The sequence below is a fragment of the Urocampus carinirostris genome, chromosome 11 (genome assembly GCF_059441175.1).
Source record: "Urocampus carinirostris isolate Australia breed hairy pipefish chromosome 11, RoL_Ucar_1.0, whole genome shotgun sequence".
In the NCBI taxonomy this organism is placed as follows: Eukaryota; Metazoa; Chordata; class Actinopteri; order Syngnathiformes; family Syngnathidae; genus Urocampus; species Urocampus carinirostris.
This window is the reverse complement of record NC_142359.1, coordinates 11,880,175-11,894,922: the sequence shown is the minus strand read 5'-3', so window position 1 is coordinate 11,894,922 and position 14,748 is coordinate 11,880,175. Positions and strand designations below refer to the sequence as shown.

Here is a 14,748-nt window from a genome sequence, read left to right as displayed (position 1 = left end):
CTCCGCAAGACGTGGGTTTCGACTCAGTCCTGTTTCTGTTGGTATTTCCTGTCCGGTATTGTTCCAGTTTATTTTGTCCTGTTTCATTTCGGTTTCCAGTTTTGCCTATTTTTGTCCTGTTTATTATTTTCTCCAGTTTTCGTTCCCGTCTAGTTTGTCCTGATATTTTCGATATCCTGTTTCATTATCCATCCTGTCCGTCCCGTCCTGTCCGGTATCGACCCCATCTGTCCGATATCAATTCAATTGGTATCGATCTTGTCCACCTCTGGCTTCCTATCATTTCACGCCAGACTGCTGCCTAACGTGCATGACTCCCCATTTCCTGTAAAATAAAATGCTTCTGTGAGAACGTTACGCGTTTGGGTCCTGATCCAATTCTGGTTTCTGACAATGTTTCCCCAAAGTTCTGTTTGAGTAATGGTAGTCAGCCAATGCAGCTTTGGGAGTGGTGCTTAGCTTTGGGGATATCTAGTGGACATATTGAAAACTGTAGGTCGTTATTTGACACTCATTTCTCTCTTGAGCTTCTCTCGGCACTGCCTCGCTGGCCACGAGTTTGAACACGTGATGTAGAATTAAATATCAAAGCTAATTTTTTGTACAGATGAACAAAACCAACAACTATGTCACGGTTGCCATGGCGCAATTTGGGCTGCTGCAGCTCGTTGACAGAGTGGCTTCCCTTCTATTTAAGCTCAGTACTCTCGCTCATCCTTTGTCAGTCCATCAATGAACCTTTGCACCCGCAAGACGTGGGTCTTGACTCTGTCCGGTATCCCGTTTGTGTATCCTGACCGGTATCGATCCCGTCTGTTTCGTCCTGTTTTGATTTCGGTCTCCAGTGTCTGGTATCGTGCCCGTCATTCTCGTACTGTCTGATATCTGTCTCCAGTCTCTTATATCTGTTATCAATCCCGTTCTGTCTGATATCAACATCATCTGTCCGGTATCGGCTCGTGTAACCGGTATTGACCTCGTTGGTCTCTGGCTTTCTGTTGTTCCACGCCTGACTTCTGTCTTTCTTCTTTCGCCCAGCGGTCGCCGAATCACTGGCATTTTGTGCATGACTGCCCCATTTCCCGTCAAATAAAAGCTTAAGTGAGAAACGTCACGCATTTGGGTTCTCCTATACCGGTTCTTGACTAATCATTTCAGCAATTTTCCGAGTTCTTTCCCCACTTGCAGTAATTGAAGTGCTGCTTATTATAAGATTACATATTGTAATGTACTGTGACAATATTAACAATCTAGAATGACGCTGTGGTCTGCTACCAGTGACTGAGACAATCCAGCTAGAGCTGAAATGAGCAAAACGAGATCTGTCTAACAAAAAACGAGGTTTTATTTTTTTATTTCCCCCGTACAAAAAAAATGTCAATTCAGCTTTTTAAACTATAAAATGATCAAAAAACAATATAAAATACATGGAAAACGTGGAGGTTTACAGGTATGTCCACATTGAAAAAGAGATGTGGATTTATTCTAATATTTTGTCATTTTTTGAGAGTTGAATTAACTTGCATATTTAAAATGAAGTCTATTTTTTTAACCCTCCTGTTGTTTTTGGGTCAAACTGACCCGCCACGGTGTTGTTAAATAACTAGAAAGAAAAAGCCCCTGACTGATATTTTATTCGACTTAAAATTTTCTACAGTAGGTAGGAAAAAATGAACTGTATAAAAAAGTACAAAGACGGCGCTATAAATGAGGGCAATATGAGGGTTAAGAACACCGTTCATGATGGAGAATACACCGAGACGCCATACAAACGCTACAACAGCTCGCACAAGCGCCAAATGATGGCAACCAAACAACACAAAAAAAAACCCACCGATAGACAATCGAGGCGGTTTCCAGCGACTCATCTCTGCCGGGACTCGAACCCGGAGCCTCTGGATTAGAAGTCCAGCGCGCTATTCCATTGCGCCACAGAGACTGCGTCATGATCCATCCGCGCAGTCGCATATTGAACGCAGAAACCTCCGCCGCATCACCGCTCCATCGCGCAGCATCAGGACCAATGAGCTTCCATATTTGCAGTACTGCGACCAGCCACTCGAGGGCACTGTTGCAAACTCGGCTGTTGAGACCTCTCCACATGCAGCCTGTACGCCCACTTTATAAATACAGTACTTAGGACGGCATTCGTAGTATTTGTATATTTTGGCAATCCAAGCAAACACAAATAGAATCATAAAATGGATTTGGACTCATAAAGAACTAGAATGTGTGTTGAATGGCCGCTGATGCTGTTGATGTGTGACCACACTAATTTGGCTCTCCACTTCCTCCTTTTCCACAGTGTACAGTCTGTTAATCTAAAAAGAAGAAGAACAATTTTTGATAAATGAATATAATAATACTCAAATGAATGGCCATTATGAAGGAATGACCGTTATTGTCATTATATAAGTATAATGAAAAAGTATATAAATATGGCCATCTAAATATGATTTATACCATTTGTCCCACCCAACCAATGATGAGTAAGAATCTGTGTAACAACACCCATCCATTATTTGCACCGCTTATCCTCAGTAGGGTCGCGGGGGTGCTGGAGCCCATCCCTAGCAATCTCCGGGCAGTGGGCAGGGAACACCAAGGGACAATTTGGACCGACCAAGTAACCTTCCATGCATGTTTTTGGAATGTGGGAGGAAATCGGAGTGCCCGGAGAAAACCCACGCAAGCTCGGGGAGAACAAGCAAACTCCACACAGGGAGGCTGCAATAGCTGGACTTGAACCCTAAACCTCTGCACCGAATTTTGTTTAACTTTTTTGCATTGAATAATCCCCAAAGAGACACTATCTTAAAGAGAAATTGGGTGTTTTTGTAGAAAAAAATGACCAATAAAAACAGGGTTCCTACAGCTTTAGGCAAGTTAAATTCAAGACTATTTAAATGCCTTATGAAATCAAATTTAAAACCAAGACGCCCAAAAAAAGAAAAACCCAATTAAAACAAACAAAACAAAAAAACACAAATATTTCTTACACGGTGCCTTGGACACTTTATCTGGCACAGCTATTGGCCATGGCAAAAAACTGTCGTAGGGCAGCCATTTCCCACTCTATTTACACATTTTTAAATGGGTATGTGTATTGCGGGTAGACCTAAGACATGAGTCTACTCTGAAACGCCCGACTGAAACCACATCACCGTTTTGATAGTTCCAGTATTGCGGACACGAAAGCAAATCGGGGAATTATTAAAACAGACAATTGTTAAATGTTACTAAATCCTTTTCATTCAAAAATAATAATAATAATAATAATAAATCTTGCTAATGTGTTCACATTAAGACTTTTGAACTTGGATTTAGGATATTTTAAGGCCATTTAAGGCCTTATTTTTAGAATAATGAATTCAATGCCTTTTAAGATTTTTCAAGGATCCGCAGGAACCCTGAATAAAAGAAAAACAAACTGTATCATATCGTCAAAAAAAAAAAGGATAGATTGTTATTTTTAAAAGCCTCCCAACATTTTGTTACCCCCCAACTTACGTGAATTTGAGTAAAAACACCCAATGTTGTTTATTTGTCATTAATTACAACGCATAAAATACTATTTGTTAAAGAGAAATTGGATTGTTTTGTGTAAAAAAAAAAAAAAAAAAGATTAAAAACGTCCGAAAAAGAAAAACTGTCATGAGTACCGATGTGAATCACCTGTGCCCGCTCCTTTGGCGCCAACTGCCTCGGACTCCGATTGGCTCCCTGTCCCTATTCAAACCCACTCCTGTCTGTCCCCTTTTGTCAGTCCGTCTGCGAACCTCAGTTAACACTAGGCAAGCATTTTTCGACCCTGACTCCCACCGTTTTTTTGCTCCCGTCTGTCTCCCGGCTTCGACCTATTTTTGATCCCGACCACGTCTACTCTCCTTTCCTTGCTTACGACTCCCTTACGACGTTTTTGCATACATAAAATGTGACAGAAACAAAATGAAAATAAATCCAAACAGCTTGCCAACATCATTTTTGCTGTTCCATGTATTCCGTTACTCCCCAAGCCTGCACAAAATTTAGTAATTTTATTCATATTTAGTTTCTTTTGTCTTTTATTAGCATATTTGGTATTGGAGTAATCCAAAAGTAATTGAAAGTAATCCAGTTAAAGTAACCCTACCCAACCCTGAGTCTATCCAACATTCTCCTGCCCTGTTTTCTCCTGCCTGATACCTGTTGCCGACCTGTTTCTGGACCCGTTTGTTGCCTTGCTCCTCCTTCCGTCCATCAACCTGTTTTGCCCTGTTTCCTGCCTGATACCTTTTGCCGAACTCTTTTCTGGACTCGTTACTGCCCTTGCTCCTCTGTCCCGGCCATCGACCTGTTTTCCCGCTGCCTACGACGAACCTCGCTCAACACTGAAGTGCCACTTCCGCGTTCCTGCCATCAGCTACCCATGACGACGACCATCGGATCGTGGAAGCAAGCACTGCTCTCTTTCTCGATAAAACTGAGTAAAACGAACGCTATTGGGTTCTGTCTCCGATTCTGGTTTGTGACACAGATGGTTGATTTAAATTGATTTAAGTAATGGATTGATCCTTTTTTGAACGGATTTCAGCCTATTTCTTACCCAAGTCTTTCTCAATTAAAACTCACCATGCTGGTGTTGTTATGAATCCCGCTAATGAAGTCCCGAGGTTTTGGCACAGAGATGAAGATTTGTTCCCAATTCCTGCTTGGAGAAAGTGATGAAGAACATACATTATGTCGGTTTCAAATGAGTAATAAATGAAATAAAATACGTTTTCCGCCACCTTCTGCAGCAGGCAAACATCAGAAAAGCGAAGCTGGCGCACAGAAGTGGGGCGATGATGGTGGTGTACAACGTAAGGTCTTTGTCCGGCTCTGTGAAGGAAGCCAGTGCATTGTTGGAATTAATGATCAAAATGCACCGTTTACCAAATTGTTCAAATTAGTTATCTGACTCCATTAACCAAACACAACCAACAATTTATGCGCCCTCGTTTCTTGAGGGAAAAATGAACAGGTAAGCCGACATTTTCACACGGGGGCAGATTTAATTTCCCTAACAAAAGAACTAAGTGAACTCCATCGAAGACGGCCGAAGAAGCGACGTCGGAGTCTCTGGGAAGCCCTCTTCTGAAGTCCTTTCTCTTCTTGGCCCACGTCTCCCCGCAAGATGGCGTCTCGGCTCCTCCCATGGGCATCCCAAGGAATTGTTTTGCGCCCACCCTTCTCACAACACAGCGCCTTGTTCTCAAAACAACGCCTGCCGTCCTCCGTCAGAGTCCTGTTATCAAAATTCCCTAGAAAAAATATTCTGCATTTGCCTGCTCTGGCATTGAACTAAAGCCCAGTCAGTGAATATCTTGCATTAAATTCAATAAATGTAACTTGTATTCAATCGTATAAAGTCCTTTATAGTCAAATGTATAAAACCCTTCAGCATCTACCAAGTTTCCTGAAAGATCTGCGTTTCTCCTATAACGTACCGAAATATTTGACGTCGCTCCACTCCGTCTCGCCGCGATCGCTCTGCGCTTTGAGGGTCAAGCGATACCGACAACCCGACACCCGAGTCACGAGTTTCCAGTTCTCGTTCCCCTGGACCACTTCAATCTGAGATACGATAAGAAAGAGGAAATTAAACAAACCTACTCTCCAGAGGTAAGATCAGGCCTAAAAGTACATAGTCCGATCCAACCCAGGCTCAAATGTATTAAAGCCCAACAGAGATAACAAATTAAAGCTTGTCTTTTGCTAATAATTCTGAGTTAAACAAGACTGTAAAAACGTTTGCGTTTTTTTTCATTTCTGTGTCTGCAGAGGTTACATTAGCTGACAATTTTTCATCATTGACTGAACATTTTTAAGGCTGTCTGTCATTTAGATGGATTGAAAATTGGGCGATTAACCACAGGGGTTGGGAACCTATTTGACTCAAAGAACCATTAAAGCAAAAAAATTGGATTTTTTTACGGGCGAGGGAGCCACACCACACCCTATTCTTCAACAAATTGTATTTCACTGTGTAACATTTGATGATTTTATCAAATCTATTTAATAAAATAAAAATTAAAAAATAAAAATGCTGGTGTCACGGTTGCCATGGCGTCCAATTGGCCCCGCCCATGTGACGCCAGCTGCGGCTTGTTGACAAATTGGCTTTCTGTCTATTTTAAGCTCAGCGCTTTCACGCTTCCTTTGTCAGCCCGTCAATGAACTTCCGCCCCGCAAGTGGTGGGTTTCGACTCGGTCCTGTTCCTGTTGGTATTTCCTGTCCGGTATTGTTCCCGTTTATTTTGTCCTGTTTAATTTAGGTTTTCAGTTATGTTTCCGTCTATTTTCGTCTTGTTTATTATTTTCTCCAGTTTTTGTTCCTGTCTAGTTTCTCCTGTTTATTTTTGATATCCTGATTTCATTATCTATCCTGTCTGTCCCGTCCTGTCCGGTATCGATCCGATATCAATTGGAATCGCTCTCGTCGGTCTCTGGCTTCCTGTCTTTCCACGCCAGACTGCTGCCTAACGTGCATGACTCCCCATTTCCCGTAAAATAAAAGGCTTGTGTAAGAACGTCACACGTTTGGGTCCTGATCCTGTTCTGGTTCCTGACAGCCAGAGCCCGTGTACCATATAAACACACCACTTGAATTTGTCTCCCTCTCGCAGTTACTCATTTTAACCATCATTTTTGTCATAAATAATGGTTTCAACGTTAAGCAAAGTCCTTTTGTAAATATATCAATCAATTCTGCAAACGAGGATCCCGACATATTTACCTTCGGCGCAGACAGCGCAGGGCGAGAGACTAGGGAGTGCTTGCTCCACCCATCTCTACCGCTCAACTAATCGAATTGCTCTGGGTGCTCTGCTAGCGTTGTTTTGAAATGTGGATATTAACTAATGATAAGTATGTAGGCATCTGGTGAAGGTCGTGGGATGACGTTGTTGCAAGAGGTCACAAGCTGATATGCTAAGGGAGCCGTGGCGGACGACCTTCACAAGATATCTTAACTTTATTTGAGAACACTTTAAAGACCAATCTTGAACGTCTTTTTTACGTGTCCCAAATGCAATAAAGCGCGTTCCCTTTTCGCCATATCTCCTCTCTGCGTATTTTTGGGGGCGACGCCCAACGACAGTTTGTCCAAAATAAGTGGTGTATTTACAGTTTGTTCAGTGGATTTTCATCCTAGCTTCAATATAAAGTATTGCTAACAGCCAACATGATTTTTCTTTTTTTGGTGTGAAACCTTGACTGTAAATTGTATTTAAAAGTGTACCCTATTGGCTAAACAGTACCGATAGTAACCTCAACATTAGTACGGCCCTTGTTCACGTCAATGGGCTCACTCACTCAATCAATTTTGTCTCAGAGCCACATGTAATAATGAAAATTCGACGAGTAACATGTGGCTCGCGAGCCTCAGGATTCCGACCCATGATCTAGCGCAACAACATTAAGAGAAAAAGAGGAAGAGACACAAAGGACAACAATGATGGGTGGATAATGAAATAACAAGGCCGCGAGAGAGAAGCCCAGCCCGATCCAAACATAATGATTGACATTTTAGGTCGGCCTTAAGATCTTACCTTAGCTTCTCTCACCTTTTCATCCTCGCACTCTGTGTACTTTATGATGAACTTCCACTGAGAGGGACGTAAGACGTCCGGAGGAATCCAGCTCAGGTTGAAATGGCCTGCAACTTTACTCACTGTCCAGTTTAGAGGATCTGGCGTCACTGGGCAGGGAATTGAAGCCAATGCTTGAATATTATACATTTTAATACTATATCATTTTGAGATGTGTGAAAACTTGAAAATGAAATCACCAGATCAGGGGTCTCCAACCTTTGTGAACCTGAGAGCTAATTCTTTATTGATTAGCTCAAAAGGCTATCCGTTTTATATGCATTTAGAAAATGACATGTAATTACTATGTTATTACTAAGTTACTACCAGGTTTTAATTATTAGAGGTTCTAATAGGCTCAGTCAACCACTAAATATCATGCCAGTTAGAAATCAAATTTCCTAGAAAATCACAATAACCCATTATATATTTTTAGAACCAGTCCGCACAATATTGAAGACCCCTGAACAAATACATTTCAAGGCGCACATTACATACCGGGAAATACTGTTGAATAAAATTTGAAAATTATATGGCATTTGTATGTGTGCATTACTACACAAGGTTTTACGGTATCGCTGCTCAAAATCAAGGAACATTGTAAGCAACAAGAATCAAACCCGGGTTGCGGCGGTGAGAGCACCAAATCTTAACCACCAGCTTACCAGATAATACACAAACGTGCATTAGCTATTATCTCATTATCACTCTATTTTTACTCACGGTACCATAGATAAATGTTAAGAGAATTGAGATAACAGATAGTCGTCCTGAAGGGTATAAAAACTCAAAGTCCGATTTATCATCAGTTACAACAAAGACTTCTTTCCCTAGTCTGACTTTTTAGCATTTATTTATAACTTTCATGATGACTTTCTGGCTTCTCCGTTCTTTACCATTCAACAGTGGTACGATAGAAATACTTTAGTGCAATAATCTTTATTACTGGAGGTCTAGTGGTTAGGTTTTGGCGCTCTCACCACCATGACCCGGTTTCAATTCCCATTGCAACATTATTTGGGGATTTTGTTCAGCTTTTTTCGACTGATCAATGATTGCACTAATATACATCATAAGTGTGCAACTGTTAAAGACGAATAAATACGGTAGCTTTTACTGTTGTTTTAAATCCAGTCGCCTTATATATGAAAAATATATGACAGGGGACTATTTTTCGAAGGTGCGCCTTATAGTGCCGAAACTACGGTAATTCAGGCTGAGCGAGGACAGAGATTACCCAGATGTTGCCCTCGGTGGAAATGAGTTTGACAACCCTGGTTTAACTAAATCCAAAACCAGGTTGCAAAAGTCACAAATTGATCTCAGATGGAAATCGGAGATACAGCAAACAGAATTGTAAAGTATTGTTGATTTATTTTTGGTCTTCACCTTCCACGGGCATGGCCTTGAAGGTGTTCCTGACAAGGACCTCGTCCAGGGTGGCATTGAACAACATGTGAATGGATTCGTGTGGGCTGGACCGCAGAAGGCAGCCTGTCCGACGCCCCTCGACCAGCATGTACCTCGGGCACTCAGACAACGTCGTGACCCCGGACGGCGCGTCTTCCACCTCATTTTCTAACCTTAGACAAGTGAAAAACTAACTTCCATGAGAGGTAGGGTGGTCCTTATTTTTCGACTTTTAAAATGTCATGCTCTGACCCCTTGAATATGTTCCAATATATACAAAACGTAATTAGGCAAAGTTTCATCAAAATCAAAGGATATTTAGAGGTCGCTCAAGGCCTCTGAAATTTTGGTATGAAAAATAAGGATTTTTCGCACAATATATCAGACCTAGTGTACAAAGTTACTTGTAACTTTTCTTGTGTTACAATTATAAGAAATGGACTGAAATTGGATGTTCTAAAACGCCGTACACATAGGGTTAAGATTTCCGTTTTTTCTCGAAAATTGCCAAAATTTTACCATTTTGGGAAATTTCAAAGTCGTTGAGCTACCTCTAAATATTATCCAAATTGTTCAAAATTGCACACAGTGTGTTTTTATCGATATAAGAACATATGCGGGGGGTCAGAGCCCAATATTTCAAAAAAAAATTTTTCGACCCCCATTAAGGACCACCCTAATGAGAGGCCATTATTATACTCTGATAGAGATTCAGTCATACCCATCCACAAACACTACTATATGCAAACGACCATACTCTCTCACCCATACGATTATATTCTTATACACAAAATGCTATGATTTCACACACATACTAGTATACTCTCGTACACACACACACACACACACACACACACACACACTACTATGGTTTCACATACATACTACTATACTCTCATACACACACACTACTATGGTTTTAAACACATACAACTATACTCACGCACGCACGCGCATACACGTAGATACTAAGATAAACTCTCACAAACGCTAACAGGAGTCGTAGACTTTTTTCATTGCCAAATTCAAGGACTTTAAAAATAATGTTTGCAATATTTCCAGTACCATTAAACAAAGAAATCAAGTGTGAATCACTTTTTTTTGCAGAGGCAACATTTTTAATCTTACCCCTGTATTTATCAAGACATATGAATTTTAGATCTTGAGTAAATTGCGAAAATATTGGTGGATTTGAAAAATACGTCTGTAAGGGTGTGGGAAAGCCTCTAGTGCTGTAGTACTAGTATAGAGATAGGAAGAAAAAGCGCTACGAAGACCAACTGAAGACAGCGTCGAGGAAGTGTAGGATTAGCCCTAAGGTCCTGGAGGATGCTAATGCCGACCGTAGCCCATGACACTGGCAGTACCAAGAGTGGACGCGTATGATGGAGGAGACCAGGACAGCACGAGACAGAAGAGACTCAGGAGAAACGCACCTGCAGCTCCCTCTGCCATTGCAGCAAACTTTACATGTCCTTCCTGCAATAGGACATGTGGGTCTAGGATAGGACTCTATAGTCATCAACAAACTAACAGATAGAAGAAGACGTCATATTTGGCCTTTGATGGACTACTGCAAGCAAGCGTGTGTGAGAGTGTGGTGGTATGTCTAAAAGAGTATAGTAGTGTTTGTATGAGAGTATAGTGTTATGGCGTGACAGAGTATAGTAGTGTGCGTGTGTGAGAGTATAGTAGTATGTGTGAGAGCATTGTCATGTGTATGTGATTATAGTAGTATGTATGAGAAATTATAGTAGTTTTTCAGTTTGGGTATGACTGTCTCAATGAAATTGTTGTCCTTGTGTGAGAGGATGACGTCATAAGTGAGAGCAAGTATGAATTACTTTGCAGACAGCCTCTCATAAACATTGCTGTTACTGTCATTGCTGAGAGGAAAAAAACTTTGTACCAATAATAGAAAGCAAGATGCGTGGGAGAGTCCAGCGGCAGCCAGGAACAACGAGTCACGGTTGACGAGATGATTCTGCATTTTACGTTATTCACCAAATCTGAGGGGAAGAAAATGACATATAACATAGTTTTTAAAGTGACTGTGTGTAATATTTCACCACTAGATGTCACTGTATTGCACAGTGTGGGGTTCAGTAACCTGCAGCTCAAGAGCCTCACATGCTTTCTTAGCACTCCCCTAGCGACTCCTTGGAGCTGTTTCAATAATGTTAAAAATGGAAAGAGATGGAGGGGATGACATGTATAATTTTTGTTGTTTTATGTTTTTTTTTTGACACAAATACGACACAAACGTTATTATTATTTTTTTCTAAGCTTTAAATAAATAGAAATAACATTAAATGACTAACTTTAAAGTATGAAAGTTATTCGAGGCTTTATATTTTTTGAGGGTTTCAGAGAAATTTGTCTTTTATTTTCTTGGCTGATTATGGCTTTTTAGATATTTGGGTCGCTGATTCTTGGTGTAGTGCAACTGAAAACAAGTGCTGCCAAAGATTACAAACTCAAAGTGAACGAAATGCTTTCTTCTCATCTTATTTGTCCAGCCTTTTGTGAAGAAAAAGAAAAAAGGTAACAAAAGAAAAAGAAAAAAAAGAGAGAACTAGAAAAATCAAAGAACAAAAAAGAAAGAATAGAAAAGAAAAAGGGGTAAAAGGAAGAAAAGAGAAAAACTAAGAAAAACTAAGGAAAATGCAAAGGGGAAAGAAAGTAGGAAAAAAGAAATAGGAAAAGAAAGAAATAAGAAAATTATAAAAAAGGAAAAAGAAATCAAAAGAAAAAGAAAGAAAACAGAAAAATAATAATAAGAAAAAGGGAGAAGAAAAATCAAGAAAAAGAAGTAACAAGGAGACCGAAGCAAGGTAAAAAGGAAGGAAAAAATAAAGAAAAGACAGGTATTTGCAGCAAGATGGCCGGCAATGTTAGCTCCCCGTAGGTTGTTTTCTACCACTACAAAACGCTAAATAACACACACCGTCCCTTAACACAGGTGAAGTGGCACTCTACCTGGATATGTAACGTTGAGGTAGGTGGGCTCGCTGTGTTTGTCGTCACAGATGGTCTGGACTGAGAAAAACAGGCACCCACCTTCCATTGCCAGGGTATAAGATGAAGGAGGTTTTTGAAGAACCTGTAATGAATTTATTATATGAGAGAATATTTGCACAGGATCAAAAAGCCTCCCCACAGGATGTTCGAATGTAGTCCTTACACTTTCTTCATCACTGTCCTGCTCTGCCGTTTTCTTTAACACTTTATAATCACAGGTAGGAGGCAAAAACTCGCTGGACCACCACAGTTGAAGCTCAAAGTCGCTCAACCACAAAAGGGTTAAGTTTTGCGGTGCCCTTAATTGCCCTGAAGAAGGGAATAAGAGCAAAAAGGAAACAAATAAACATAGCGTGATTTGTTGTTTTTTTAAATAACTTATTATGGATGCAACAGTGTTGGGACTAACACCAGTCACCAGTGGTTCCCATACAATAGGATGTCCCTATATACAATAGGATGTCCCTATATACAAGAAGATGTCCCCTATATACAGTATATATATATATATATATATATATATATATATATATACATATATATATGCTGTTCAAAATAACAGCAGTGCAATGCGACTAACCAGAATATCCTTGTTTTTTATTATTTTTTCTATTGTTACATGCCAGACAAGTTACCAGTAAGGGCAGTAGATTCTTATAAATCAAACAAGACCCAGCATTCATAATAGGCATGCTCCGAAAGTTAAGCAATCGGCCAAATTGCTCAAAGGGGGGTGTTTAAAAAAATAGCAGTGTGGCAACCAATCTCTGAGTTCATCAATTTTGGGGGAGAAAAAGAAAAAAAATGTGTGAATTAGGTTTAAATTGGGTGGCTCCTCGTTCAGGATAATGAAGCCAGCACAGGTTTAACATTTAGGGAAAGTTGGTCTTTCAAGACACCACTCCAAAGAATGGCGTTCTTTGTCCAAAAAGTTGATTGGGGAGGGAATAACCTACCAAGAGGTGCAAAAAGTAGTTTGCCGTTTAGCTAAAATGATCTCCAATGCCTTAAAAAGGGTAGAAAAACAGAAACATTTGGAAGAAAACAGAAGATGATTTTCAAATTGGACCGGAGAATAACCAGAATGGCAAAATCTCAGCAAATGATCAGCTCCATGACAATCAAAAACAGTCTGCAGTCACCTGTTAGTGCTGGTACAGTTCGAAGATGTCTGTGTGAAGCCTGTTTATTTTTAAAAATCAAACGCAAAGTTCTTCTGTTAAGGACCAAAACGGGTCGTAGCCGGAGACAGACGGGAGCAAAAACGGGACAGGTGGGAGTCAGGGTCGAAAACAGGCTTGCCTAGTATTCACTGAGGTTCGCAGACGGACTGACAAAAGGGGACAGACAGGAGAGGGTACAAATACTGATCGGGAGCCAATCAGAGTCTGACGCAGTTGGCGCCAAAGGAGCGGGCACAGGTTCTTCATATCAGTAATCATGACAATAACAAGTGTATTTATAATTCAATGATTTGAAAGGACACACATTTATCATAGATCTAGAATCTAAATGTGTGCCCTTTCAAATCTAGATTCTAGATTCTTCATTTTGCTTTAGAAATGAAAAAAATCACTGCACTTGAATTAAAAATGCAAAAATTGCTACGATTTCTTTCTTCTTCTTTTTTACAAAATTAAATTACAATCAATTATGAAAACTCGGGGTTCCTACTTTATTTTTATTTATTTATTTTTTCATAAAATTGACCTCCTGCGAGACTCAATTCTGTTGTCGCCATTTTGTGTGTAAAATAACAAAAACGGCCATTGCGTTTGTAGTCATACAATCTGAACGGTTTGGAGTTAGAAGGTACGTAAACCAAATTTGGACAACTGTGTAAAAAGGCTGGGATAAATGAGAAAATAATCATATTTTGATTTGAAATCTGAGGTCTATTATGTCCTCCACATCCCAAATCCCCAGAAGATTAAAAAAGCAGATGAGTATTAAAATATTGCACAAAATAACGGAATTACTTTCACATATTGCAAAATAAATCTTTGCTTTTTTTGACTTCCTCTTTCGGACTCACGGTGGTCATTCAGTTGTGACGTTAAGTAGTCAAAAAAGAGCCCTGTTATACAAAAACACGTTATATTAACCAATAATTTCCAATTATATCAACCCCAAAATTCAATTTCTTACCTTCTTCTGTCTGAACCTCAGCTTCGACCAAACAGCAAAGAGCGACGGGTAAAAGCCAACGTTTCAAAAACATCCTCTTTGGGCCACAAATTGCAGTAGTCAGCGTTTATTTTGATTCATTTTAATCAATAAACTGGCAAACTTATTGTTATTTGCGATACTTTTCGGGACGAGTCGCTCGACGTTTCCCGTAAGTTTCTGAGGAAAAGCGCAGTCTGCATTGGAGAAATAGGCGGAGTTTTATTTTGTTTTAATTCTTTTTTTTTTTAGCACAGTGCCCCTTTAATGCTCTTTTCTTGTCAAAGAAACAAAAATAGCATGGCAAAAAAGTTTTTACCATCAACTAGGGGATTAAAACCAATTTATCAAGGACTCATATGATTAAAATTAACGTTACGCGTCTGTTGTATATGATATAAGGTGTCTGAATTCCGAGTGTATGTGAAGGCATCTTACAATCGAGGATTGGTAGGCAGGAAGTAAATAGAGGCATGTGAATATTCCTGGCTCCATGTTGGTAGGGGCAACGTTCCCCTCAAGAGCAACGAATAAATTAGGA

At 40.0% G+C, this 14,748-nt stretch overlaps 1 protein-coding gene and 1 non-coding gene across 2 annotated transcripts; both read right to left on the bottom strand.

Annotated features, from left to right (window-relative positions):
• Positions 1–1,487: 1,487 nt before the first annotated feature.
• LOC148356412 (uncharacterized) lies at positions 1,488–14,397 on the bottom strand. Its single transcript, XM_088347517.1, has 10 exons — positions 14,190–14,397; positions 12,205–12,350; positions 12,000–12,123; positions 10,930–11,029; positions 9,000–9,193; positions 7,587–7,720; positions 5,469–5,595; positions 4,770–4,860; positions 4,612–4,687; positions 1,488–2,321 (listed from the first exon to the last, which is right to left on the bottom strand). Exons 1-10 carry the CDS (start codon positions 14,260–14,262, stop codon positions 2,214–2,216), a joined length of 1,173 nt encoding a protein of 390 aa, XP_088203643.1. The 5' UTR covers positions 14,263–14,397; the 3' UTR covers positions 1,488–2,213.
• trnar-ucu (transfer RNA arginine (anticodon UCU)) lies at positions 1,866–1,939 on the bottom strand. Its single transcript has one exon. It is a non-coding gene; the product is annotated as a tRNA-Arg (tRNA).
• Positions 14,398–14,748: the final 351 nt, after the last annotated feature.